The 27614-nt window shown below is 47.3% G+C and overlaps 1 protein-coding gene across 6 annotated transcripts; it reads left to right on the top strand.

Annotated features, from left to right (window-relative positions):
* Window positions 1-420: 420 nt before the first annotated feature.
* LOC119149625 lies at window positions 421-27348 on the top strand. Of its 6 annotated transcripts, XM_037391095.1 has the most exons (5): window positions 421-2456; window positions 3690-3854; window positions 21339-21384; window positions 24221-24387; window positions 27015-27348. In XM_037391095.1, the coding sequence occupies exons 1-5, from the start codon at window positions 2296-2298 to the stop codon at window positions 27103-27105; spliced, it is 630 nt and encodes a 209-aa protein (XP_037246992.1). In that variant the 5' UTR covers window positions 421-2295; the 3' UTR covers window positions 27106-27348. The 6 variants fall into 6 exon arrangements, 1 of the variants encoding a protein (XP_037246992.1); XR_005104790.1 differs by lacking the exons at window positions 21339-21384; window positions 27015-27348 and adding an exon at window positions 25707-26549 and having other exon boundaries at window positions 438-2456; XR_005104789.1 differs by lacking the exons at window positions 421-2456; window positions 3690-3854; window positions 27015-27348 and adding exons at window positions 19431-20741; window positions 25707-26549.
* The last annotated feature ends 266 nt before the right edge of the window (window positions 27349-27614 follow it).

The raw sequence follows: 27614 nt of genomic DNA on the forward strand, positions 1-27614 counted from the left end.
ATCGTAAGTGCAGTGGTAATGATGGATGTTACTGCATCGGCAGTAGCAATGCCATTGCATTAGCTGTGCCTAGTACTGTATTTTTTTTCACCTATGCAAATTAAAAAAAGATGGAAGTGAGCCGTTCTAGTTGTGGATTTGCTGTTGCTGAACTCACAACTGCTGGTGAGTAAGATCTGTAATCTTATTTTACTGCAGGTAAAACTGCTAATCTTTCTCCCAGAAAGAGCCGTCTTCCCTTCTGTGGTGCTCCAAGAGCAAGGCAGTTGTCAGCACTAAGAGGATTTCTCATAAAGGATATCAGAGGCCTGTTAGTTTTATGTTGGGAAGTCTCCTATCATCAGTTAAGAGCTTCTCTGGCAGCTTTTATAGAAAAAAACGCCAGCTAGTTTCATGATCGTGCAGGACTACCTTTGATGTCTCACAATTAAGTTTTCTAGATAATGGAATTGAATCCAAAACCAGAGTGATCAGGCACACACTGAATCATCTGGCACTAATTTCCTTACCCTGGGGGACGACAGAATATTATTGTTGCCCTTAACTTGAAAAATGGAGAAGTCCCAGCCCTGCTGTGTAGGAGGACAGCCAGCCGTCATCAAAGTAAAGCTCCAGCTATTTATGCACCCAGAAGAATCTTTCTAAAGTTTCATTTGTACATCTGTTGATGGTGTGTTTGAAGTCCCTTAGGCTGAACAGTGGCCCTACATGACCGTTGTGTTAAAATTAACATGAGTTAAACTTCAAGGGAATCTTTGAAGTGGTCACTTAAGTGCTTTTAGTGAGTGTTTCAGAGGCATGTTGTACTGTACACCCATACCTCTGCCTTTTTAAACATACGGGTATGAAAAGGGCTGATGTGGGGGAAAAAAAATTCTTCAAGGCATCTGTTGTACTCAAGTCTTCATTTGGTTTTTAATTTGTGTGTTTACACTGACCAGTATAGCTTATGGTCTCCATTATGTACTGACCAAAAGCCTGTTGTAAAGAGCTGAAACTTGTGCTTCATTTACAAGGACTGGGCTGGCTTTCATCAGAGGCACTGCGGAAGCTGAGCTTCTGGTGTGGGTAGCAGCACTCGTTTTCCACATTTGTACCAAAACAGAGCTTCCCAAAGAAGATGTGGACATCTCTGATGCTGTTCTTGGGGGGCAGAATTAGCCACGTCCTGTGTATGAGTGTGTGAGTGAAGCCATAGAAAACATAGAAAACCCTTCAGTGATGTTTCTGTACCAAACTGTCCAGCATACTGAGGCTAGGTAACGCACAGCTTTTTCAAAGTACAGTGGTTTCCATGTGTTCCTGGAAAGAAAATCCAGGTTCTCACTTCTTTCCCTGCAGTACTGGCTTACAGGAGCTGGGTTTCCAGAATATTTACTGGACGTCTTTTAGTAAGGTCACTCCCCTGTTTTCTGATTGCTGCTGTGACCTAATAATCATCAACTCTTAAAAGGCCTCTGGGCTGGAAGCTTTTGACTCCAGCCATGCAGGTCCAGTTCCTGTTTTGTAAAGGTCGCGCCTTCATTGAATGGGTTGACGGATGCGTGTCCTCCTGCAGTGCTGGCTCACCATTACCATCATTTCCCTTACACCCTGGGGATGTTCCTGACTCATCTTTGGGGTGAGAGGATGTCCGTGGGTGCTTACCCACTGTGTAACAGTCGCCGAATGGAGTGTTGTTGCAGGCAACGTTGTAGCACAACGTTGCTACAGCCTACAGTTCTGTCCGGGTGGTCCATGCTGCAAGACAGTTACGAGGGGATTTCATGTGTGAAATTTCTGCTTTGCACGGAGGCAGAAAACGGCTGAAGTCAGATGGTTCTGCCTCTTCGTAACAAGGACCCTTACAACTAAAAGCTGAGTTGGTCATGCTATCATTTATTTGAGCAAGCCTTGATATAAACAGCAGAGGGCAGTTTTGCACACACCTTCTGTGCAAGCTCATCCTGCAAAATCCTAATTTTTAGATTTTTCCTGTCTGGTGAGGTGATGCAATGCAGCATTTTGTCCAGACGAATTTAGTACGATGTAGTAAGGCAGGATCAGTGGGGCAGCAGTGGCATGCCTTTCTACTGCTACCTAATTCTGGCATTTTAAATCCTCTGTGTTTGGTCTGTTGCGGTGACACGATTAGAAGAATTTCCCTTTTCTTTCTTTTCGTCCTCAACACAAACCAGGTATATAGATACGCCAGCTGCATTGTACAACTTAAAATTCTGCAACATAATGCGAGTGAATCCCATTCCCAGGCATGTAAGAGAAGGTTTTTTCCCTGCCCAGCTATGATTTTTCTGGATGAGCCTTGCTAGCTGGACTGAAAGGAGAGCACCTGTTAACTGCAGTAGGGCTGGAAGAGAAATCTGCATCTTGAGACTCTTGCCTGGCGTTGGACTCTGGCTGAGATGGCCTGTGTGGGGAGGGCCAACAACAACAAAAAAAGAGGCAAGATGTTACAGGTTGGTGACAGGATGTGGTTTCGTTGCTGGTTGAATTTCACCTTAGGGTGGCAAAATGGATTCACCCTGTTGCAATCGTGTAGCTGATGTGAGGTGCTGGTGGGGGTCTCTCTCATGCCTTGGGAGGCAGGTGCTTGTATCGTAGTGGCACCCGGCTTGAAACCAAATCTTAACTACTCCTGCACTTAAGAAGTGGTTTTTCTCTGCTTCCTGGGCTGTGTTTGCAGGATGAAAGTGTATGGTTATACCAAACAAGTAGCTGGAAGTTTTCAGCCCTTGTAGCTGTTGGATCAGCATTTTTCCAAACATTCAACCTGTTAGTAAGAAATCCTTCAAAGTCTGCCTATTACATGGCAAGTATCTAGAGAAAGAGAGCTGTTTAATAAAAGATACTGTGTCTGCAAACCGTGCCTCTCCTCGTTCCTTGGGTCAATCAGGACGTGTTACACCCTCTAAGATAGCCTGGAAGATACAGAAATTTGCTGTAACAAACCAATCTTTGCCTGTTTTGGCTTGTACGTAAAAGAGCATTTCCTGGAGCTCTGAAACAACCTGGTTAGCATCTTTTGTTGTTTTTAATATTATTTAATGAGAAGGAATGTACATTCAGCTTTGATGATTAAAATGACAATTATTATTGCATGAATTTGTTAATTATAATGCAATGACTAATTAAATGGAGACATGGAGAAAAGGGATTATTGAACAAACATGTTCTTTGAGAAACTCTTCTCTGGTGTTTTTAATTGATAGTACATGCCTAATCAATTCATAGCAGTATCTCATTATTTGTGGGAACAGTCTGGTTTTGATGGAACTTTACTTTCACCACACATTGACCTGGTATAATTTAAATGCTTGGTCCTGTAAGTTACTGCAGCTCCTACAATTAAGGAGGTGGAAACTTCTGCCTATATGAAGAAGAGAAGCCTCATCTGACCCCAGGTCGCAGTCTCCATGTTTATTGAGGTCTTCTCGTTTGGTGTTTGCTATAATGACACTCAGCTGAATTTGCATAACCATGAGGTGCTGCTGTTTGATTTACATTTCATTTGCTTTTATCCCTCCATCTGAAGTCCTGAGCTTTAACATCAGCCCCCTTGGCTTATGTTAGAAGATGTCTGACAGAACTAAGGACCCTTTTTTACTTCTCTGTAGGGATGTTATCTACTGGCCATTGGCACTGGCAGAATTCTTAGCATGAAATTATTATTATTACTTCTGTATCAGCAGAGATGTGTGTGGCACTCTGAAGAATCTGTCAAGACGAAGTCTCTGCTTCTGCGAGCTCACAGCCTGCGGTCCTGATCCTGTCATTTACTCTGCATGGTCCTTTCCTCATGGAAACCTAAGCAGTCAAGAGCAGGACATTGGGACAGTGACACAGGAAGGGAGAAGGTAAGGTTTAGGGTAGTATGATTGTTTTGGTAGTTACTGGGTGGGTGTTTTGTGTATCTGAATTATGTGTGAAGCTTTACAGCTTCCTTCTTTTCTACATCACATTATTTTTAGATTGGTTGGCTAATCAGTGCTAGCTTCTAGTATCATCAGGAAAAATCAGACCTTAACCAACCACAGACCTGCTTATAAATCATGAAACCTACCAAAAGAAAAAAAAAAAAAAAAAAGCATTAAAGACACTTTAATTGAAAAGATTTAAAGCACAACTGCCCCCAAACTGAAATCAAATAACCTGAACCGTTGAGCACCGGGTTAATTACTCTGCTGGCAGTCCTGCCATTCATAAGTGGCTTCTGCGCTGTAAATGTAAGAAGCAATCTCAGAAATCTGGCTTGCTGTTTGATAGCAACTTTAAAAGGAACTCTTGATTGTTCTGTCAAAACTTAGTAATCAGCCTACACCATAGTCTCTGAAATTCAGCGACACCGTCATGCAAACAGAAGAGCTGGGACATAGGTATTAAGCTGGCATAAATAAGGCAAACAGCTTAGAAAGCAATGCAGTGAGTCAGCATCCATCCTAGATGCTGGATTGCAAGCTGTGAATACATGACAACCTGATAAAATGGTTGAAAACTGGAGAGGCACTTCACTGAGAGAAAGTTGTAGCCCAGTTTCGGACGGTCGACCTATCCTTAAGAACAATGCAGCCTTCTGAAGCTTGCTTCTGATGCCCCAAGTCCTCATGGTTAGAGCAGATCTAACCATGTGTTGACCAGGATGGCTTTATCCAACTTTTTCTTCTTTGGAGCCAGTATTGGGTCAGGAGAGGAGGATATGCCTAGAAGGAGCTGGCTATGCGGTAGCCATATATGCTGAAGGCCAGGTGATCAGTCTGATGTCTCCTGCCACTCTTTAAGAACCAACAGACTGTCGGGTTCTTAGTGGGAGCTTGTTCTAACCACTTGGACACCTTGGCTTCTCTGGGCAACCATAGAAATAAGTGCTGAGAAGTTAAATTGGTTTTATAAAAGGCACAGAGACCGTAGGATGGAACGTATCGATACTGGGGCAGTGCTCTCCCCATGCTTTTTGGCATAAAATGTGAAGCAAAGGAAAACAATTGGCTCCTGTGTAGAATCTCTCCCTTCATTTTGGTTGTTTCCAGGATGGATGGTGTTTGTTATGAGACTCTGCCAAGGTCAGAAGCAGTGTTTTCTCTGCTGGGTTGCCCTCAAAATTTTTCAGCAGGCCTGATGATATTTGTCATTAGACCGTAGACGGTTTCACAGATGGATGTCTCCTACCTTGGGCGCACATTTTCAATACAAACAGTGATCTCACACTGTTTGTAAAGAAAAAAAATTAAGAAACAGATTGCAGTCTGACAGAACCAGCAATGGCTCAGACTCAGGATCCTTCATGGCCTTTCAGTGTGTTTTAATCTTACTGTTCACATTTTACCTCCCCAACTCCCTGGTAATGTTGCAGGTGTTGTGTGCTTGGTCTCAGGGGATGACAACACAAGCTTTGTTGCTGATTGATGCAGCAGGGATTTTGTAAATTCAGAGTATTGGTAGGTCATCATAGTATTTGTAGTCACCAGAGTATTTGTAGAGGTCATCACTCTGGGCTCGTGAAGAAATGCTGCTGTGAGATGATTCATTGGAACAGCGTTGATTATCTTCATTTTGGGAACTTAACTGCATTTTCCTTTCTTCTTGGAACATGGCATTATTTTTGCTGATCGCAAAGAGTATCACCCTTGTTGACATGGCTGTTCAGGGCACATGCAGTACAGCTATGCTCTTGTGAAGCTTCACAGGACTCGGGGACCGAAGACACAGAGCTAATGGTTAGCTAGACATACTGCCCTTTGCACCAGGGCCAAATGCAGTCTTTTGCTACTCGCCTTTCATTGCCCATAAGGTGTGAGAGTGGCCATTTATTTCCAGGGGGAAGTGCAAGAACAGAGAGCACTTTGCCACGAGGGAGAGCTTTGCGGGCAGTCTTGGATGCCTGATGCAAGGCTTCTTCCACTGCTTCCCAAAATGGTGGGCTCTTCTGGCAGAGTTCGGGCACTGGGAGTGGTGTTGTTTTCTGGCTAAACAGAAGTCTGCTGCAGTCAGGACCTTCCAGTTTAACATCCTTCAATGAATGTCAGAATTCACATACACCAGAGCTCTTTTTTTCTTTTTAACTTGCTGTGTGAAGGTCATACAAAATAATTAATTCTCTGCCCTTTGCTGGGTGTCTTCCAAAGGTGGAGTGCCTGCCTTTTGCTAAGGGGCTTAGCATTTTGGCTTTTCCTTTTTTAAGTGTGGAAAGGTTAACATTTGTATTCTTTTCGGAATACAAAGGAAACGTGTCATTGCAGAGGCACATAGCAGAGTTACATTTTCCAGGGTGGCACCGCAGATAGCATCTGGGCACACAGGTACTGAGGCATTTGATCTAACAGGATTGGGAACGGGCATCAGCTCTAGGTTCAAACCTGTCTCCTTGGGACAAGGTAGCGCTCACTGCGCCTGTCAGCAGCCCTTCATTTTGCCATAGACATCCCTATGGCAATCGCAGAACAGGCCAAGGCTGTGATAGCTTTGTGCGCAGCAGCAGCGAAAGACAGGAATCTGCAGACCTCAGTGTCAACGCCAGCTTTTCCCAACAAAGCCAGGTTTGTCTTAAACTTACTTTTGGTGGAATTTTTCCCTTTCCCCCTTGCCTTCCTATACCTATCTTTTATAGAGCAAGCGGGTTCGCAGTTGGCAAGCTCGGTTGTAAAAATAAGACGCCGGAGGGAACCCGGGCCCCATGTTCAGGTAGCCCCGAGCAGGCACGGGCGGGGGGAGGCAGGGGGAGCCAGTGCAGCCCCCTGGCTTTGGGCTGCGAGAGCCGGTGCCACTAGATGGCAGTGTGGTACTCCTGCAGCCGGGGCTCCCCTTCGCCTTCCTGTAAAATTTCTTGCTTTTTCTGTATTTATCTCTGCCAAACTGATGATTGCACCCACCACCCCGGCAAGAGAACAGAACAAAATCATTTCATAGAACATTACAGCTGTTGTGCCTTTTTCTTTTCTTGCTTTTTTTCCTTCTCCCCACCCCACCCCCCACCCCCCCTGCCAGTTCTTTGTCCCGCTGCAGGGTGTAGAGGTTTAAAAACCTTCTTTCTTAATCGCTCTCCTTCCAAAAACAGAGAAAACACAGCCTCTTGGGAGCAATTAGCTGTGAGAAAAGCATTTCTCAAACAATTGCCAGGAAATATTGTCTTGACCGATATTCCTGATGTAACACTGTCATTCTCAGTACTGTTATTCTAAGATACTCGACTGCAAAAACAGCAGGGCACAGATCTGTAATGCACAATCTGCAGCTTACCACCTACCTTACCTTTTCATATCCATTTACTTTCAGGCTGTGTCCTCCCTGCACCCCCTGTAGCTATTCTGTTTGGGAGAGTGAATAATTATTTGCGACTTTCCTCTTGTGACTAGTGTATCAGGCCAAGGCTGTGACAAGACATGGCTGAAAATTAAGGTTATGCCTCTGCCGCCCAGGTTCCTGATTGAAATTCAGTGGCAGTGTGCTGCGGAGGAGGTCAGGCTGCACGCTTACAGCGATCCCTTCTAGCCTTAAAGCCTGGCAGCCTGAGAGTACGTGAGATCGGTGAAGCCTGAATTTCAGTGGGAGCTGCTGAAGAGCAGGTATACGTGAAACAGGCAGCAGAGTTACGCTGAGAGAGGGGTCTCGACCCTGAAAGCCTTCTTCCCATCGTTGTGTTCATGGAAGATGGACCAGGCTGTAGGGTGGGGAGAGGCTGGAGGAATGGTAGCAAACTTCAAGCGCTAAAAGCTGGCATTAGCAGTGGCTAGGAACTGCTGCTGGCTACCCAGCTAGCGAGATGTGCAGGCGTGCATGCCCATTGGCATGCACAGCCATAGCTGTTTGATTGTGCGGTTCAGATTTTGTACCTCTTTACATAAATTCACGGAGATTTGAGAAACGAGCCTCGCACTGTGGGACAGGGTGTGAACTGAAGCACCTTCTGGAAGACAGACAGCAGTGTAATCCTTTCATTCAACCCTGTCTGCAGCTGCTTTTTATAAACTTGGCATAAATACATACTCAGTGAGGCCAGGCCTGTGTAGCTGGAAAATATTTTCCACCATCCAAAAAAACAGAAGATTGGAAAAAGAGCCCAGAAACTGTGCATAACATGGAATGGCCTCGCTTGTGGTTTTTTTCCATGACTTCCTCAGCTCATTTTTCTGCTGCCAATTTTAGAAGCCCATAAGTCATACTTGTTAAACTTTCTCAGTTAAAATGTAACTCTAAGAACAAAGTCATATGATACGTTGCAGCCAAATAATCCTTGCAGAGCCTCTGACTGCAGAGAAGCTGCCCGGATCTGGCCGTCTTTGCCCACCTCCGTGGGCTCCTGCCCCGGCAGAGGCAGGCTGAGGGGGCAGGCATGCAGCCCCCGGCCGAGGCTTCCCCGTGGGGGCTCCAGCAGCCATTCCTCCCTGCTTCCACCCGTGGGGTGGGCTGGGTTGCAGGACGGGGGTTGCAGAAATTTCAGCTCCTCCTCTAGAAGGGCTTTGAAGCAGGAGGCGAAGCAGAGACGGGTGTGAGGGGAGGCAGCGTAGAGGCCAGCGGGGCTGGTGATGGAGGGCTGGGAGGCCGCTGTAGGAAGGTGCTGCTGCTGTCAGGGTGAAGGAGCTGAGGGGTGAGGAGACAGCAGGTTGCCAAGAGTGAAAGTGAGTTTGCTGGAGGGTTTGAAAAAAGGGCGTCCTCACTTCAGTGCGTTTTTAAGCGTTGAATCAATATGGAAGTACTCGTGTGCCAGGAACAATATTTCTGTTTGCCAGTTTTGCTCGCTTTTATACATGACTGTGCTTACACCGGGCCCCAAAGTGCTGTCCCTTCTCCGGGGTCTGCTCCGTCCCCTCACACAAAACCAATCCCCGGTTGCTGCTGCAGGGGGGTGGCTTTAGATTTACACCGGGTGGCAGCCAAAGCGGGGTCTGGCTGCCCGCCTGCCGCAGCGGCGCCCCAGCCGCCTCCTCCCAGGTGCAGCGCACCCGGGGCTGGCAGGCCTGCGGCCCAGTGGCCGGGGAGGGCAGCGGGTAGTGGTGTCCCTCCAGGGCCACCTGGGTGGTGTGCCAAGGGGGTGCGAGGCCAGCAGGCTGAGGGACCAGAGCAGGCAGGTGAAGGAGAGAGCGGGGCTCTGAGCGGCTTCTCGGCCTCTTCCAACCCTGCCTCCCCCTGGTGTTGGGGGCCAAGCAGCGTGGAGGGTCTCCCTCTGGAAAAAAATCAAACAACCCAAAATAAGAAAATAAGTTATGTTTTTTCCCCCTAAATAGCAGCTTTTGAGTTGGGTCCTGGCCCTCGGTGTAAACTGGGAGAGCGTCTGGAGGAAGCTGGGGGAATCACACCGCTGCGGAGCAGCTGCCAGGAGTGGCAGGCCCCAGAGACCGCCTTCCTGCGGCAGGGCGAAACGCCCTCGCGAAGCCTGTGTGGTCTTCACGGGAAGGGAGGAACTGAGCAAACCCACTGGAAACCGGCGATGGTGTTGTAATGTGTTCTGGACAGCCGGTTTCAAAAACCAGCGACTGCCTCCCTCCCTCTCTCCCTCCCTCTCTCCCCTGGCAGCCGCTTCCCGTGCCATGACATTGAGGGAGGTGGTGGTGACTGATGTAACCACGGCCAGGGAGAGTCACTTGCCCAACGCGCGGAGGCTGGCCGACGGCCAGAGAAATTTGCTAAGGCCGGGTTTTCTCACAACGGGCTCCCTGTCCCTGTGTACATACCTGTAACTGGGCCAGGTGCTTGGCACCACCACCTCCCCGGCCGAGTACACGAGGCGGCGGAGCTACCCGAGCCAGGAGCAGGAGGAGAAGAAGAAGAAGAAGCAGCAGCAGCAGCAGCAAGGTTTTGTTCTTGTCCCACGTGAATGCAGACCCGATAATGTCCCTAAGCATGTGTTGTTTGTGTCACCGTGTTGTAATTGATAACGATGCCTGTTCATTGAAGCCAGCTGTTCTTTGTGCTAATGGTGGGAGGCATGGGGGAGAGGGTGAGAAGAGGCCTAGTATTTTTTTTGCTGGATCACCACCTTTAAGTTATTGTGACAGACCTTTAAAAGGATCTCTTTGTATGAACTGGAATATAATGCTCAGCTGGGCTCTTAAATTCTGGCTCTGTTGAGAAGAGAGATTCTTTAATATCGATTGTCATTTCGTATGCAGTTCAGGCACCGACTTGTAGAAAATCTGGGCCAGGAGAGATATCATTAGGTATTTATGGGGGTTTGGTTGGCTCAGCAGTCAGTTTTTCCATTGTCATGCCGTGACAGTAGTGCATTACACACACCCTCAGGAGACATCCTTCTGCTTCCACAACAATAAAGGACTTTTTTCTTTTTCTGACTCATCTTCAGCTTAAAAAAAAAAAAACAAAAAACAAAAAACCACAACCACCACCAGTAAATATAATTAGCAACAGGCAGATATACTGTACATAGCTCTTGGAGCCCATTGGGATAGTTCCTGTTAAAATGTACGTTTGTGGTTGCTCACCCCATGCTTAGACCTCCAGCTGCATTCCTGATTATACTTAGGTGTTTAACATAGCCTGGTGATGTTGTAGGCTGAGAAGCTGTTTCTAGTTTGGATAAAGAGGAGAAATATATTTAATGCTGGGATTGTCTTTCATGTACACACGGGAGCTTTGGCCAGACTTGCAGCTCACAAGGCAGGGGAGTACAAAAGGCTGTGCTGCGCCAGATGTGAGGTCCACGTAGCTCTTTATCCTGCCTCTGACAAGGGCCAGCAGCAGATGCTGTGGGAAGGAGGACAAGAAACAGAGCGAGTCTAGACTGACCCTGCCCCAGTGTGCCCTCTTGGCTCCCAGCACAGCTATTCTTGCTTACCAAAGGATGGGGGAAAAGCAACTACTGCCTTAGTCCTGCTCCCCAGCCTCCTCGGGCCCCCACTGCTCGGTGCCCCCTGTTTGCTTTGCTTCCCAGATGTGGCTCCATGTGGGATGGAAAGCAGATCTGGGTCTGCTCTGCTTCACTTCGGATCCATGTAGTCACGTGAGGATCTCTGGGTTAAAGGAGTCCTGGCCCCCTCAGTATTTCCCTTATGTAAGTGTGATGGAGCTGGGAGCAGGTGGTGTGCAGCTGGGCTCTGCTGTCTGCCAGGTGGGTGTTCCCTTACACCGCAAGCTGAGGTCCACACCGTCCCAGCTAGGGGCTGCTGCCCATGCCGTGTGTGCCATTGGAGCGCTGTGAAGCTGGGACCCAGCCTTTGGGTCCATATTCTGTCTTGGGGCAAAGGCTGACGCCGGTCACATGGCTGTGAGCGGGCCAACTGGGAGATTAGTATGGCTTTGTTTATTTATTTATTTTAACCTGTGACTAAGATGGGGGAGCTGCTCCTCCCAGAAAAGTGCTGTTTATATTTCAGTCTCCTGAGCACAGTCAGTTGGATCAGAAGTGCTCGTAACCCAGCAGTGGTATGTGGGCTCTGCTGGCATGTCCTCACATAACCTGGCGTTCACGCCGCCGGACAGAGTGTGGGCTGGTTGTTTGCTCATCCCAAGCACAAATGGCCAGGAGTTTTCCTCTGTATTCCCGATTGCTGAGCTCAGAGGGGTGGAGGAGAGGAAGGAGCAGGCTTTCATCTGAAAGTGGCCAGGCATTGCATAGGGCCGTACCTGGGGTTATGCTGAGAAAAATGTGACAGCGTGGGTGGGGTGATGTCTCTATGGCCACAGACAATATTGCGGGACTCACCTGTGCAGCATGTGTTTAGCACCGTCACTAGTAACACTGCTCTGTGTGTAAGCAAGTCGGTACCTGCTGCCATGTGATCAAAAGGAGAGATGCTTTTAGAAACATGTGAGGGTGGCATGAAAAAACAAGTCAGCTGAAGTATCCTTAGCTTGTAGGGCACCTGTGGGCTAGTAGTCACAAGTGAAACTGCACAGAAACTCCTCAAATATTGAGCTGGTGTTTATTTCCATTGTCTCTACCTAATTCCACCTGTGTAAGCTACTTATTTCTTTGAGATCTTGTTAATTCAAGACCCTGGCTGTAGGCACACCTTGTCTCTGGGGGAGGGGCAGATCCAGCTCAGCCAACTTTGATGAAAATTGATTTCCCAAAGTGAGGGTCTTGTTCTGTATGGCAGGGCAGAGGGTAATGCAGAGAACCAGCCAAGAAGCATTTAAAGCCTAGGGCTTTAAATAGCACCTGACCAGGTGGCTAGCGAGCTAATGATATATGGGGAGGTAGAATTTCGTATTCTTGAGCTAAGGGTAGTTTGGAGAATCCTGTCCTCATATGTCATCAGTTGCTGAAACAAGTCTCCTGGAAATGTAAAAAGTCCGTCTCTCACCCCTCCTTGCCCTATAGCAATACAAGTAGCACAGCTTCATCTGAGTTTTGCGATAAATAAATGAGTAATTCTGCCTCCAAGGCTGTCTGGGACTACTGCACCACATCCTTGCTCCAGCTTGTACCACAGTGCAGTATTTTACGATGTCTGGGATGGAGAAGATTTCTTCTGTGTAGCATGCTGTGATATGTTCACTGGTCACAGTGTTGCCTTTGGGGTGAGAAAAGGGGCAAGACTGCTCTCAAGCCATTGGTCTTGGGCATTTTCTGCTTTAGCACTCTACTTCTTGGCAAAATCACCTGCACAGCTTATGAGTGGGGTCAGGCGTGTTGGCCTTGGTCAGCAAACAAGAACCTGCTTTTTTTCTGAGCCAAGTTTGTCAACAAGGCATAGGCCAAAACTTCTTTTAAGCTGTCATGGCAAGGGCTAGAAAATAGGAAGCAACCAGTGCCAGCTCATGTGCAGTGTATGGTGAGAGTGGCGTTGTCACTTCCAGCAGGGAGGACTTTGACATCCTAAGCTAGCAGCTCAGCCACGGCAGTGCACCAGAAACCCCCAGAGAAAGGGGACTGTGGAAACCTTCCCTGGTGTTGGTGGTACCTCCTGGTCAGGGCCCAGCAGCTGTGGGACTGCAGGTTGGGTGGTGCTTGCTCAGGTGTTTAGTGAAGGGTTCACACAGCCTGTGCCCTCCCGTTTGTGAGCTTCTTAAGCTGTATCTTCAATGGTAAGTAACTGGAGGAAAGGAAAAGCAGCTTTCTAACCATGTTGAGGTTGGCCTTTTGACAGTGAAGGAAGACCTAGGCATCGGTGGTGCTCAGAGGCGCTGGCTGAGCCAGGTTTGATCTTGGGAACACCTATGTAAAGATGGGGTATTTCCCAAGGAGGCAACTGTGTAAAACCAGTGTAAATGAGGCCAGGCTCGTGGGGTTCTGTTCTCCAGGTGTGAGTTTTACACTGAGGTCAGTGGGAGACAAAGGGGGGTGTGTGCCCGTCTATGGGTGGATGGTATTTTTGCCGCTGCTTAAGCACAATGGGGAACTTGGGGGAAGCCTTCCTGAACAAGTTGCCTACCTGCATCTTATCTGACTTGCGTCCCTCTGACTTGTGCTGGTGCACAGCCTGACATCGGCAAGCTTTCTTGGTGTCTAGATTGCTGCTTCCATTTGGCTAAAACATGCAGAGTGTCTTTCAGAGAGGAGGAATGGGGTTAGGAAAAGGAAGCTGTGTGGGGCTTAGGTTGCATTACTGAATCATGCCGGGCTGGGCTTGGTAATTCCCTCTCTCCAAGCCCAGAGTTTCAGCGGTTTCAGGTTGCAGCCCAGCACAGCATCAATAAGTCCATTCTTCCAGGAAGGTCAGACTTACTTTCACTCCAGCCCTCCCCTTCTCCCGGGGAGAGTAAGGCTGTTTAATGGCAACAAGGGTTCAGGGTGCAGTCTGAGCAGGAGGCACCTTGCTGTTGCTTGTCCTTCCATGAGCGGGCAGGGGCAGCTGTATCCTTTCTCCAGGCAGTCACTGAATTGTCCAGCTGCCCCTACGAGGGTTCGGTTGCCTGTACCTCGAACGGAGACCAAGGCCAGCTGCAAGTGCTCGGGACCTCCCAGGACCAGCCCTCGGCTGAGTTCTCCCTCTGGCCCCACCAGCTTGGGAGGAGCCCCGTGCAGTCCCGATCGATTTGGAGGGTGTGATTTTACTGATAGTGCCGAAGGAAAATTTGATGTGTCTGACGGTGATGGTGTATTTGTGTCTTAAAGCTGCTGTGTGGTATTGAAGGACAATTATGGAACTGAATAAATAAATGGACCAAAATAAAATTCAGGAGAGCAACCAACTCAATGGGAAAGTTATAAACGTAGCTGTCAGCCTGGTTTCACTGATTTTGGGCCGGGTGGCAGTCACAGGCACAGAATTCATTGACATTCAAGCTTTTCTCTACAGGTGAAGGGACACAAAATGGGATCTAATTTGTTCTTCATGGGGCATCACTTTCTGGCACTTTTTTTTTTTTTTTTTTTGGCAAGAAACTACAGGTAATTTATGTCAATGTCATCAAAGACACATTCTTGTTACTCTCACAACTGTGACCTTGTATCCAGCTGAAAGAATTATAGCGAGTAACTGGTGAGATGTTCAGCTTACGTCCACAGGGCAGATTTTCCAAGCAGCAGCTATGCTGGCAGGGCTATCTGCCATGCTGTCCAGTTACATCGGTGCCAAGCGATTCTGGGAAAATGTAGGCAATGATGCCACAGGCCAGTAATGACGGAGGTGAATTCCTGGAAGACACATACCAAGAGCAGCAGCCCATGGTGCGGCATACTGTGGGATGCACTATTGTAGGGACTACTGAAACGTGGGAGGAGGGGTCAGACCAGTTACACCAGCACGTTGCAGTGTCCTGTCCGCACAGCAGGCAGCAACCTTACTGAACCAGTCACAGAAAATTGGCTGCCTTGGCCAGGAGGAAACAGCTTAGCTGTCACAGCTTTCACTCAGAATTAGCTATGAGCTGGCCAGGCATAAATTGCTTTTAGAATTAGTCCTGCCAGCTGCATTACCAACAAAGCAAAAATTGTCTGAGGAACAAGGCTGGGGTTCACATGCTTAAACCCTACCTGCCATAAAGTTGGTAAACTTTTCCCTAGGGTTAGTACTACAATATTTACTGTATTGGCATGCTGTCTTTTCTGTTTGATTGCTGCATGACTGTATTATAACCTGTCCTGTTGACAAGGACTAAACTCTGATTGAATGATATAAAGAGCTGTGGCCTTGATCGCTTCATGGTGAAACCAGAGTAAATTACTGGATGCCAAATGTGGTGTTCCCTGTTTGTTTCCGATTAAGCAAGCTTAGAATCTGGCCTTCAGATCTCATTATTTCTCTAATTCAGCTGGGTCATATTATAAATTCATGTAGTGGTCAAAATGATCCAATAAATGCCAGAACACAATCCCAGCATTTCAAAACATCGAATGTATATATTGGCACTTTTCCTATTTGCTGACTGCAGGACAAATAGGTTTCGTATTGGGACATCAAAGTCTGTTTCAGCAACTGGATTCATGACAAAGCCATGTTATAATCTGGGTACTGATTACGGCACTGAAACATGTTAGCTCAGCATGTGGTAGATTTGGGTGCGTGGACAGATCAACTTTTTAGTGGCCTATGGCTTGATTTCAGCATGGAGAAGGTTGTCAGCATATTTGTGCTAATTAAGGAAACGGCATGGGAAACTCCTTTCCACTGCAGAATCAGCCAGAGCTCAGGAAATGTCATTGCGCCTCAATGTTTTTTTTTTGTAACAGCCAGTTTGTCGTGAAGTAGAGAAGCAGCTTTGTGTTTTGACTCTATTTCTAAACTGCGCTGAAGCTTGTTTGGATCTTGTCCAAGTCTTGTGGTTTTACCTGTTTCTGGAGGATGGATGGAACAGCTAGGTCACAAACACACCAGAAGAGCATTTTAGCTGTATTTGGGGCTGGCAGTGCAGGGTCAGATTCTCTGCCTCGATTTGGTTTATTTGTAATGTTGACAGTAACTGAACATGAAGAAATAAACACAAGTTTGTGCTCGTGCTTTGCCAGGAGAACTTCCTCGCTGCTGAAAATAATGCTTTTGCCCAACAGTGACTCTTTTTTCTCATTCAGGTGGTGTTTTAGATATGTTAGGCTACTCTTAACATATTCATATTTGAGTTCCCGAGAAGGCAGGCTGAAATGTTGCCAGCTCTATGAAAGTCCTTGCTGTTACACTGAGTCAGCTGCTGTGATTTTACCTTTGCTCTTGGTCAAAGTATTACACTCTATTATCTTTTTGTTCTTTTTTTAAACATAAGAAATTGCAGTACAAGTGTTTGTTCCGTGTGCCTACATTTCCTTCTACTTCAATGACAAAACAAGCCCATTACTTTTATTATTATTAAGACAGGTACACCTAGAAGCCCTTGATGTTTTCCCAAGGGATTCACAGCCCAAACATAAAGGACAAACAAAAATGGGAGAAATTAAGTGCCTTTATTTGCATTTATGCACAGGGAACTGAGGTAGCCACAATTAAAGGGGCACTTAATTCCTGCTTATTGAAAGCTCAAAAAAAGAAGTCCTCAGCAAGGCTGAAAATAGACCCAGGACCAGCAGGTCTCTGTTCTGCAGATGGCTCTGAACACGGTCCTGCTCACCGGCCCCAGCAGTGCCCAGTCCAGCATAGCCATACGTCCACGTGCCTGATCTCAGGCCAGCAGCCCAGGTCTTCGCCAACACCTAGGTCAGCACGGTTCTCCTGTTCCCAGTGCAAGGTGCTCCCAGAGTTGCTGGCCTTCTGCCCCCTCTGCTTTAACAAGAATTCTTGCTGAAGCAACCTCTGCAGTAAGGGCTTGCGGTGGCTGCTTGTGGCTGTCAACGGCCTCCAGATGCTGCGAAACGGCTGCCCTGTGCAGGAGGCTGTGGCAGACCTTCCCCAGGTGCCAGTCCGTGGGAAGGGGTTTGCCACCCTGACAAGTTGAAGGTGGAGTCAGCTATACTCTGACTTCCCTTCCTCGGCATTTTGAAGTCTGGTGAAACACGATGCATAATGACACTTATTCTGCCTTTGCAAGTAGGAGACTGCCTTTATGCCAAAGTGTCTCATCAGTGAACCTCACCTCAATGCAGAGTGCTTATTCAGATGTAACCATGAAAATGAGGGCCGGCTAAATAATGCCTCTGACTGAAAGGATCCACTGAAGCTCATTATAATGATCTTAATGACTTCCAATTCGGCTGTATCTGTGATACCGGAGTGCAAAGGTAATTACGGACGTGCTAAATACTATTATTATTTGATATTAGTGACAGGGTGGGGGTGAGACCTGGTGAGTCCTTCCCCATCTGGCCTGGAGAGGAATGAGGGTTACCCTCTTCCCTCCACCCCCCTCAGGGCCCGGGAGGGAAGCACTGTGCAGGCAGGGTGGAGCCAGGACTCTGCTCCCTCTTCCAGCTGCTGCGACCTTGGCTCTTTGCCCCCGTGGTGTCAGGAGGTGGCTCCTTTGCACGTGCAGCAAACTGGGAGACAGGAGAAATGCCTCCACACCAGCCTCCCTGCCTCCATCTTGGCAGCAGAGGAAGCAAGCATGCTGTCTCCCTCTCTCTGCCCCCCACTGCTTTTGCCGGGGTCTTTCCCTCAGTTTACCCTGTCTCTCCTGTGGCCCTCTGGTACTGCTTGATGTTGCTGGATTGTCCCTTCATGGGCTCTCCTTACCAGTTTGATCTCAGCTGGCCCCACCAGCACAGGTCCTCCTTGGCTTGTGCGGGATTTCCCTTTCCTTTGTGTTCGTGGCTCAGACTCTGAGGACGAGGAGAGGGCCAGTCAAACCTGGCTTTTTAGGAGTCTAGGACCAGGTGACGTCCTGAGGGCCCTTCAGCCTCAGTTATATTCTATGATTTGGAAGCCCTAGCTTGCTACCAATGCTATGCTAGCCCGGGAAAGCGCTAACCCTTTGACCTATGAGGAGTGTTTAAGGAAACGGTGGTAACTTCTATGGTTAACAATTTGCTGCCTGACATTCGCATAGGACTCAACAGACTGCACGGTCTGTGGGAACCCTCTGTGCTGCCAGGGTCTGTATGGCAAAGCTGCAAGCACCAGCCTTGCAGGCCCTTCTGGATCATGGGTGAAACAGTGAGAGCACATTCAACTATCTCTGCTCACTGACCGTGCCAGCCTGCACTAGGAGAAACCTGTGCAGCGATGATTCAGACTCAAATGATTACTTGACCCAAAGGAAGGCTTGATGATACACGGAGGCTGGGACACACCAGCAGTGATTATAAGATGATTCACTGCCTGTGCTCTGCCATTCAAAAACATCCTCTGTATTGCATAGGCAGGGCCATTCATGGAGGCTGCAATGAGGAAGTGGTATTTGCACCTTTAGCTGCCACCTTGTCACCGAACCTTTCAGTGCCGGCCTCTGGCATGGTGCTTCTCTCCCTCTGGTCATGCTGACACTAGAGAGGTTTGCTGGCAGCGGGCAGCTCCCTGATGCTGCCATGTGACTGCAGCCAGGAACCTCCTGCTGATAATGTCCTTTCTCACCCTAAGAGGGTTTGACCAAAAATGTAGTGCAGCCAGGCATCCCGGTGTCCCCCCAGTGCCACCCTGTGCAGTGTGGAAGAAGCACATCGTTGGACTTTTAATGCTAAACTGCAGGGCAGGTGCTCCAGCCTATAATTCGCACATCATTCTTCAAAACTCTCATAAATTCTTTGCACTGCTGTTCCCACTTCCATTTTTTCCTGCTGTCAGAAATGTGCAGCTCATGCAGCCCAGACTGCTTCTGTTTTTCTTTTATAGAGGGGGACGTAGCCTGCTGTGTCTTTTCTTTTCTCATGCTGCTGTCTATACTTTCCTTCTTCCTGTTCCACCCACCTTTTCGTCCTTCACTCTTCCTCTCTTCTCCTCCAGATTTTCTCCTGCCAGATATGTGCACTCCTATGGCTTCACCAAAATGGTCTGAGAGCACTGACTACATCTATCTCGTCCTGCTAAATGCTTCCCAAAGCATCGATATTACTGCATGCAGAGCAGGGAAGCCCTCAGCACCTAGGAAGTACCATTTTTCCTGACCCAGGAACTGATACTGCTTGTGGCAGTTCGCTAGAGGCACTGGTAAGATCTGAGGCACAGAAAGTTTGCTCATGTTTCTGGCTGGGACTCACAAACGTGTTGGGGCTAATAACGCACATGGCTTGTATTGTGCTTTCCCTGAAGCTAAGTTGAGCAACATGTTAGTTAACAAGTTAGGCATTACTCAGAGCTCCTAAACCTCATGTTTTGCCAGTGACAAAGTTGCAAACTTGTAGTACAAGGCTCCTGACATACTCTGTGTAGCGTAATGGCCAAGCTCCAGTGGAGTTGTGCTCCATCCTCTTCGTCTTACAGTTCTGCCTGGACTGTTTTTCAAATTTAAGTCTTCAGCTGTCAGGCACTCTTGCTAGCTATCCTGCATGTCTAAAGAACTAGGTGAACTCTGGAAAATAACCTATGAATTTAGCCCTCTCTTCCTGTGAGTGAACTGTCTTCAAGACTGTCTTTCAAATGTGTACTACTACACATTTCATATGTGTACTACACTATACATACAGAATACTACTACATGCAGTAGTATTATTTGTGCTTTGTCTAAGCATGTGCTACCTATGGATTCTCTGTGTGCTCTTGGATGTAACCGTGGTTTAAGTACCCACCACTGGTTATTCATAGCGCACATTTAGTCATTTAACAAACATGGTATTAGTTCTGCTCTCTAAGTGGATGACTAATACTCTTATAAATAGGAGGAATGTGATCTGAAAGGTCACGTGAATGTTCCCAGCGTGAACGTATCCCCAAACTATGAGACTTCTCATTCCAGGAGCATACTTGCAAAAAGAAAATGCTCACTAGGAAGAAGGAAAAGGGTTCAAAAGCCATTCAAGCAATTTCTCCACTTTAACTCAAACAATTTGAAATTGTTTGTTGAGTTTTGCATCGCAAAAGGGTTTTTGCAATGTTTGCTTTTCGCTGCAATCTCTCCTGACCTGCTTGGGAACATAGAACTGCCCCATTGGAACAGTCCTGATCTCTCTCCTGTGCCAGGGCCTTCCGCTGGAACATAGCAGGACTGAATGTTTCTTAAGTAGATGTGAGAAATATCCTTTAACTTTCTTTCTAACCTCTTTCACATGCCATTAGAAAGCAGGACAGTGCTCAACACTGGATTCCAAAGGAAATGAGAAGAACGCACAGTACAGGTTTCTGCGCTGCCTGTAAACTGACAGCTTTCCTCTGCTCAGTACCGTGGAGAGAAGATGCTGAGCTGCCTAGGTGGTGGAGGAGGAATGAGGGGTTCTGCCTCTGAGATGGGGTGCTTGCTACTGCAGCCTCCTGAGAGGTCAGGTTTCTCTGTTGGAGGACACAGGAGGTAAAATGCAGCAGATCATCTATGCAGACACCCTCGTCTTTTCATTTTTATCAAATGAAAACTAACTGAATGCTGCTGCTTTCCTGCCATTGCAAGATTTGGTTTATATTCACAGGAATACAAGGCTAAGGAAGGGAGGACTGGTGGCCTCGGGACATCTAGCTTCATTTCATGACTGTGGCCACAGAGTTGCTGAGGGTATGTCTGTAGCATATGCTTAGCCCGCGTCTGAGCCTAGTCTTACCTTCATGCGCTGCCTCTTTGGGCAATTAAAGTCCTCAGCTGGCCTGCCGCATCCCCTTGGCCAAGTCTGAGGCCCTCCTCGGCTGGAGCAGTGAGAGTGGCCATCGTGCTGGGGCTGGGGCAGGAGGGTCCTATGGAGGCCACGTGCCAGGGGTTGGGCTGCCACTGCTGCCACTGTGATGCCAGCCCAGTGAGGCACCTCTTCTGCTTGCTGTGGTGTGAAGTCAAAATGAAGCCCTTCCAGTGGAGAAACAGGCAGCCACAGCACCAGGGAAGACCCCCCCGCCCCGTCTACAACTCAGGTATGCCCAGGTGCTCACCCAGTGGGCTTTGGGCTGGTGGAGCTCCTGACGGCATGTTCTGCTCCCAGCTGGGAGGTGGCACTGGCTTCATTAGCGCATCTCTGCTCAGCCTCTTCGGTGTCAGATGTGATGGTTTAAGCCACCTGTAGCTGAACTTAGTTTGACTTTGTACTGGAACAAAGTGGAGGAGAGGACTTGCACAGCTGGCTCAGAGATGTGTCCTGCTCAAAACAGAGGCAGGTACATTGACTGGGTCACCGGCCAGAGCCCGGGGCACGAGTCTGGGTGACGTGTGGCTATGCCTGCGCTAATAAACCGGGCAGGGGCAGGGGCTGCGCTCTGCTTTGTGGCTGGGTAACACTGTTGAGCCATGGTGTGACAGATAAACCCTCTTGCCCTCCAAAATCATGGGGCCCCATACACGCTGGGGACAGTCCTGGCCCATGCTAACTCCTGGACTGTGCCTGGGAACGGTTTGGGAGGGTGCTGGTTGGCCTGGGCCAAAACTGTACCCGGGACCACACAAAGAGCCAGAGGGATGGATGCTCGAGCTCCCCCGATCATGCCCTGATTCACTGGCTTGATTTTCTGCTCTAGATGCTGCCAGTCTGGCTGGTGTCAGGGAAGTTACCTAATGCATAAGGTAAGAAAGAGAAGACTCTTCCAGCTTCATTTCTAGCCTTTGTCCCTTCGTGCCCTCTCTCACCTGGGGGTAAGAGTGCATCCTTACCTACAGAGTAGTGAGACTGCCAGAATTGGCTACATTGGGAAAATGGGATGTGGTACAGGTGAAAGTCCAAATTTACTGCAGCGGTTTATAGAAATCTGATTCAATGAAGAGTTGGGCCTATGGTATACACATGCCATAAAGACAGTATTCCCAACAGGCCTATCGTAATTTTGGCCATGCTTATTATGCAGTTACAGAAGTGCATTAGCATTAAAATATGTGGGCTAAAAGCAGTCAGTTGTGTCCTGTATTCTCCTCCAGCCAGCCTTTGCCTTGACTTTAGGTTGCAGATTAGAAAGGACAGCTGTGGATCTGGGTCCCCCAAACAGTCTATACACAGTCAAGAAACCCCAGAGATTTGACAGACTATACACGATGCTCCTTTCTGAGCACACAACGTTTCCTGGCTTCAGCAGTCTCACAGGTTTGATTTCAGTGGAAGATAGTACACATAAATGATACTTGATTGAGGCATGCATTTGCGGGGCTTATGAACTTTGTGTCTGCATTGTGCGTGCATTAAAATAACAGGACAAAGGTGACTGCAATATATTATTTACCTGCCGGCTCAGATTTATCTGCTTGTCTTAGGGACTCCTGACTCTTGTCTCTCAGATTTTGCTCCTAGAGAAAACTGTGTTTGAGGGTGCTTTCCCATGGCTAGCACCGAGGGGCTAAGTGGTACATTTAAACTGAAATCCAATGTTCCACCCAGATTGGTTTGGGTGTGCCGACATTTGCTTGCTTGTGGGTGCCTCTGGATTTCTCCTCTCCCTTGGTCAGCAGCAGAAGCATTTTTCTTATTGGTGGCAAGTAGGTGGTGGTGGGGGGTGGGGGGGCAAGTCTTGCTTGTTGCTACCAGCCAGCTGACAATGGACAGTGATAACAGCACAGAAGAAGATGAGGAGAAAGGAATGGATTGTGTAATTACACCCGATAAGGATCAGCAGAACACTACATGTGCTATATACATATTTGGAACCTATACACATAAACACATAAAAGAAAACATTCAAGATGTGGAATCAGGTTCTTCCATCCACACTCATATAAAGAATATATACATATAAAGAATATACACTCACTTCCAGCCACAATCATATAAAGAAACAAAACCTGATTTTTTTTATACTGTGTTGCTGGCAGTCAGAGCCTCCCCTCTCACTGTGCCTGGGAGAAGAGTGTATTAAGTGTGAGCAGAATAAATGATCCGTTTGTAACCAGCATGGCAGACACCTGTGTAGCACCTCACTGCAGCACCTCCCTATGCTGGCTGGGTATCAGGGGCAGGCATCAAGGCTAGTCAAAAGCAAACCTGGTTACAGTAGATCTTGAGCAAGATCCTCAGGGGTGACGGTTGGAAAAATGCACCTATATGTTCCAGATAGATTTTTTTTCAGCACTGTTCAGATCTTGCTCTCTACGCTTGGACAAATGCAGCCCTGACACAACAGAACAAAACAGGAATTCCTTCAAAGCAGTAACAGGACAGGCTTTGCAGCGTTCTTACAAGGGTGAATTTAGATGCCAGTGAGTGGAATTTCCAAATGCATTTCCCTTCCTACACTTTCTCTTTTTCATCTCCATAAATCTGTGTCAGTTTTTAAAGAACCTATTTAGGGGGGAGGGAAAGGGAAAGGGCACAGAACAAGTGATGAGCTATTCAGAGCTAAAAGAGTCTCGTGCTGCCAGAGGTAAGACTGTAGAAAAATGTGTCAGCGTAGCAGATAATAGTTCTCCTCTCTTAATGCCTCTCCTGAAGCATCAAGGTGTACGTGTTTCTCAAAGGGGCTGTACATCTCAGAGGTAGTCTATGAACTGCATGTTGAAATGGTTGCCATGGCAGTGACTGAGTATAAGTTAGAAAGCGTGATTATCCAGAGTTGGCCTAAATAGCTGAAGGGAAGGAAAAAGAAAGAAAAGAAATAAAGGCCAAGGACTTTCTGTTATTTCTAATACAGATCCATCAGCATTAGACCATGCCAGGAAGAAGAAGCGGTGCTGGTGGAGAGGAGCCTGCATGAGCGTGCTCCGGACCCCAGCCCCAGCCTGGGTACCACCGGCAGCACACGCTGCAAGGGGACCTTCGCCCCCCCTTACAACGTGCCAGCACAGCAGCTGCACGCCGAGGAGGGGCCGTAGTACACACCAGTCCACTTAGTGTTGATTTGGTGAAATGGTACTTCTCCAGAGTCGGAGGCGAGGCCAGGGCACTGCTTGGCCTTCAGCAACCCAGAGAACACGGTCACAGTGCTGTCCTGGCTGATGTGGGACACAGCCAGATTAGAAAGGGGGAGGCTGGCCTGCAGAGAGGCTGCCAGGCTTGCCCCAAGTGACACAGAGAGCTGCAAGCCCGGGTGGGGTGTTAATTGGTGATCTCCCTGTCACTAAAGCCATTCCATTTCTTCTAGCCCACTAACCTTCTGCTTGAAGCATGCCTCTGAAAGGTATCCCTCTCCCTTGGAGAATGCAGCCCTTTTTGTTAATTCATTGCAGTAGTTAGTCACGCTTGTCATTAAAAAGAAAAAATAAAAATTGCACCTTGTATCTGATTTAAATGTGTATGGTACTAATGTTCAGCCTCTAGTGCATGCTGTGTTCTCTGCTATATTTTTTTGAAAAAAAAAGTCACTTCTTGATATCCTTTGGGTTTTTGCTCTGAAGGTTTTTTTGTGCACTAGAGTCACTTTCAAGCTTGTTTTTGAAGAAGTGAAGAAATAGAATTCTCTCTCGAACAGTTTTCTTTTAGCTCTTCTCAGGGAAAAGTGGAAGACTGGGAAATGAAGGTGAAGACATCTCAATATCAGGCCTGGATGGAAAAATGTCCTCTCTAGGAGATGTAGAGTGCCGCATTAGGGAGCCAGATGCCCTGTGTAAAATCAACAGAAGAGATTCATGCAGGCTGAGGGTATGCAGGTAGGTGTCTGCAGGAGCAGAACCTGTTAGCCTGATTCTCTTCTCTCATAGCTTTCTAAAATAGAGGAGTTTAATTTACATTAGCCTGGAGTGGTTCTGCTTCTAAGTCCTTTGATGCCATAAGATAGGAACCTACTCAGGTCAATCCATAGCATTTGGCCACTTACCGATGATGTTCTTCTCCCCTCCTGTCCTTAAGGATCTATAGGTGCCTCCTTTAAGAGGACTACAAACCAGCAGTACTTACAGTGGTTAACAGGTGTCTGTTTTTGGCTGGTGGAGCTGGGGTAAGAGATCATATGGCCTGTACTTCAGGAAAAAAGAAAAGAAAAAACCTTAAGACACCTATTTTCCCTCAATTGGGTGGCTTTTTGCCATCTCTCTTTGCAGGAGTCTCTTCCACTTCTTGCACCTCTAAATCCTGTCATCCAGGTTTGAGAGCTGGGACTATCTTCTTTGGCACCAAGTCAACGCTACGTTTTTTAGCACAGCAGCCATTCATATTTTACATTAGTGTCCTCTCTGTTCCTTTCAAGCAATAATCGTAAATATCAGCTTTCATCCTAGAGTACTTTTCATCCAGGGGCTCCCAAAGCACTTTCCAAGCTTAACAAGCTATTGTAGAGTATCCTTTAGAAAGTGTGAAGCTTGGTCCCATTAAAGCCTGATTTGGGAAGAAAACTCCCTAATTATAATGTCTTCACCACACGAGGGGAGACTTATAGCTGTGTATTTACTGTACATCTTCCCTTACCAAAAAAGATTGCTCTTGCCCTGCATCCCCCATCTTCCCTAGCTTAATCCAGCAGTACTCAGTTACCAGAGGGAAAGAGTGCAAAGTAATAAGGTGATTATCCCCAGTGATCTGAGGAAGTGCTTTTGCTCTGGAATCCTATTGCTGCCCTCAACAGTTTCTTCTGACAACTCCATCTCCATCCAGTCTATTTTCTCTTTATCGGGGCATATGTCCTAGGGCAGAGTTGAATGTCCTGTGGGCTTTAGCCAGAGAGGTCACCATCCACAGCTGGGCTGTGCTAGGATCATGTGAGCAACTGTACAGTCCTCTTCAGGACAAAGTCAGCTGGCTAGTTTAAGTCACATCCCCGGCAATCAAAGCAAGCTGGTCGCTTTGCACTGAAATGAATCACAACCTTTCAAATGGTCCTTATTTGACTCATTTGTAGGAGCAGTAAGCCCAGAAGAGAAGATTGTTGCTGGTAATTTCTGAACCGGAAAAAAATTGTTTCTAATGATTCATATGATTAATGTTAGGGTAGCTTGAATCTGCCCGGGGTGTCAATTTGTTTCATTGGTTTCAGGAGGACACTCAGTATGATGGGACCCTGTCCCATCTCATGAGGCACAGAGCTTTCCTCAAGCCAGCTGTGTGGAAAGCAGTCTCTCCTCTACCTTGGCTGCGAGAGGGGCCCGTGTGAGGCACACAAACTCCCGTTGCTTCTCACAAGGACACACCAAGAGCCTGTGGTAGAAGGGGAACAAAGCCCTATCTCTGTTCGTAGTGCTTCACGGCACCAAACATTTAATTTTATCAGTGTAGGATAGCTTTAGATGAAAGGTACATCCAAAGCATGTTTTTGGCTGCTGCCTGTCCGAGGTCAGTACTAAATCTCCCTGGGGGAATGCAAGCAGAGAGATATGATCCAAGTATCAAATCCCCATCTTTTACTCTCTCCTCCCGACACTAGTCGGGTTCACAGAAAGCCCTGCTGCTGAGATTGTTATGTCATCTATTCCCATCAGTAGATTTTGGTTCAGAAATGCGTTTTCATCTTCTTTTCAACAAAATGTTGCCTATTTCAACAGTAACTCTGAAGATCTGCAAATTGGCAAAGGATCCAAAAAGAATAATGAACCAGCAGTTACTGTTTACATTGGCCACCTTGTATAAGTGCTGATATTAGCATTTCTGAAAGGATTAATTCATCACTGAAAAAAAGCTTTGTACCTGTGAATAAGAGCTTGCTTGGGAGGGCCTGTGTGCCTCCTTTCCTCTACCAACAAACCTTACAAATGTCAAGAGTGGTTTTGCAATGGATGTCGATGCATACCTGTTATCTCAGGGTGAGAATCAGCCACTGGAAATTTTCTATACCAATTTCTGATGGTTTAATGAAAGCAGCAGTAAATGTAAAGAAAAATCATATTTGTTTTCATGTGTCTTATTCATTTACATATTTATTTATAGGCTTGAATGTATGTATTGAAAGTAGCTCTCTTTTTTTAAAACTAAAATCATGTGATATAACCTCAAGCCCAGTGATTATTTCTCGTGTCTCGGAAAAACAAGTAGACTTGCACTAGGAAGAACAATGGCTGTGGAAACATTCTGCCCTTTCCAGACTATGACCTTTTCTGGGGATGTCAGCAAAACAACATACTTTATGAAGTATCCTTAAGCCTTCCTTACCTCTTGCTGTTTGTCACACTTGTTGCGATTTGCCTTAAATTAGTTGCCTTCACACTGAGGGACACGATGCTATTTTGCTTAAAAGAAGAGGGTTGTGCGTTCCACAGTGGCCCAGCTGGCATGCCGTGAGCCACGGCTGAGAGGTGGAACAGGTCCTCTGGACAGCCAGCAGCAATGTTTCTTCCATCCTCTGCTGCAGGTCAGGGGTCCTCCGCGATGGAGGGGACATAATGACAGCGTTTGTGTGGGAGACAAAAATGTTCAGTCTCTGTGGGGTGCCTACATTTTGATTGGGATTCCTTGGGATTCTGTAGGATGAAGATCAAACTCCTTTTCAGGTACGTGATTATGTTATAACCTCTAATACACCATTTTGCTTTTAACCTATCGACTGCTTCACTTTTAGGCTGGAAGCAGCTGAGGGCTAGGACTCTTGCTGGGCACTCACACAGCTCCTGGCATGGTACGGCTTCAGCTCTGGCAGGAGACTTGGGCCATTGCCGCAGTCCAAATGCACATTTAAAAAAAAAAAACAAAAACCAAAACAAAATGCCTGGAAGCTAACCTGCTTACAAGTGCTTCTTTCACGCGGAAAGACTCTTTGTGAGCACTGTGTTTATAAAGCGAGGAAGAAAGGAAGCATGAATGAAATGAAAGACTGAGGACCAGCCTGCTGCCTTCTGTGGGAAGTCCTCTTGGAGGGGCACGAGTCGCTGAGACTTCCTGTGTGGAGTTCCCTGTTAATTTGTTAAATTGCTGGGCAGGGGAAGCTGGGCCCGATGGCTGATGAGAAAGCACG

This window comes from Falco rusticolus, chromosome 6 (assembly GCF_015220075.1).
Source record: "Falco rusticolus isolate bFalRus1 chromosome 6, bFalRus1.pri, whole genome shotgun sequence".
NCBI lineage: Eukaryota > Metazoa > Chordata > Aves > Falconiformes > Falconidae > Falco > Falco rusticolus.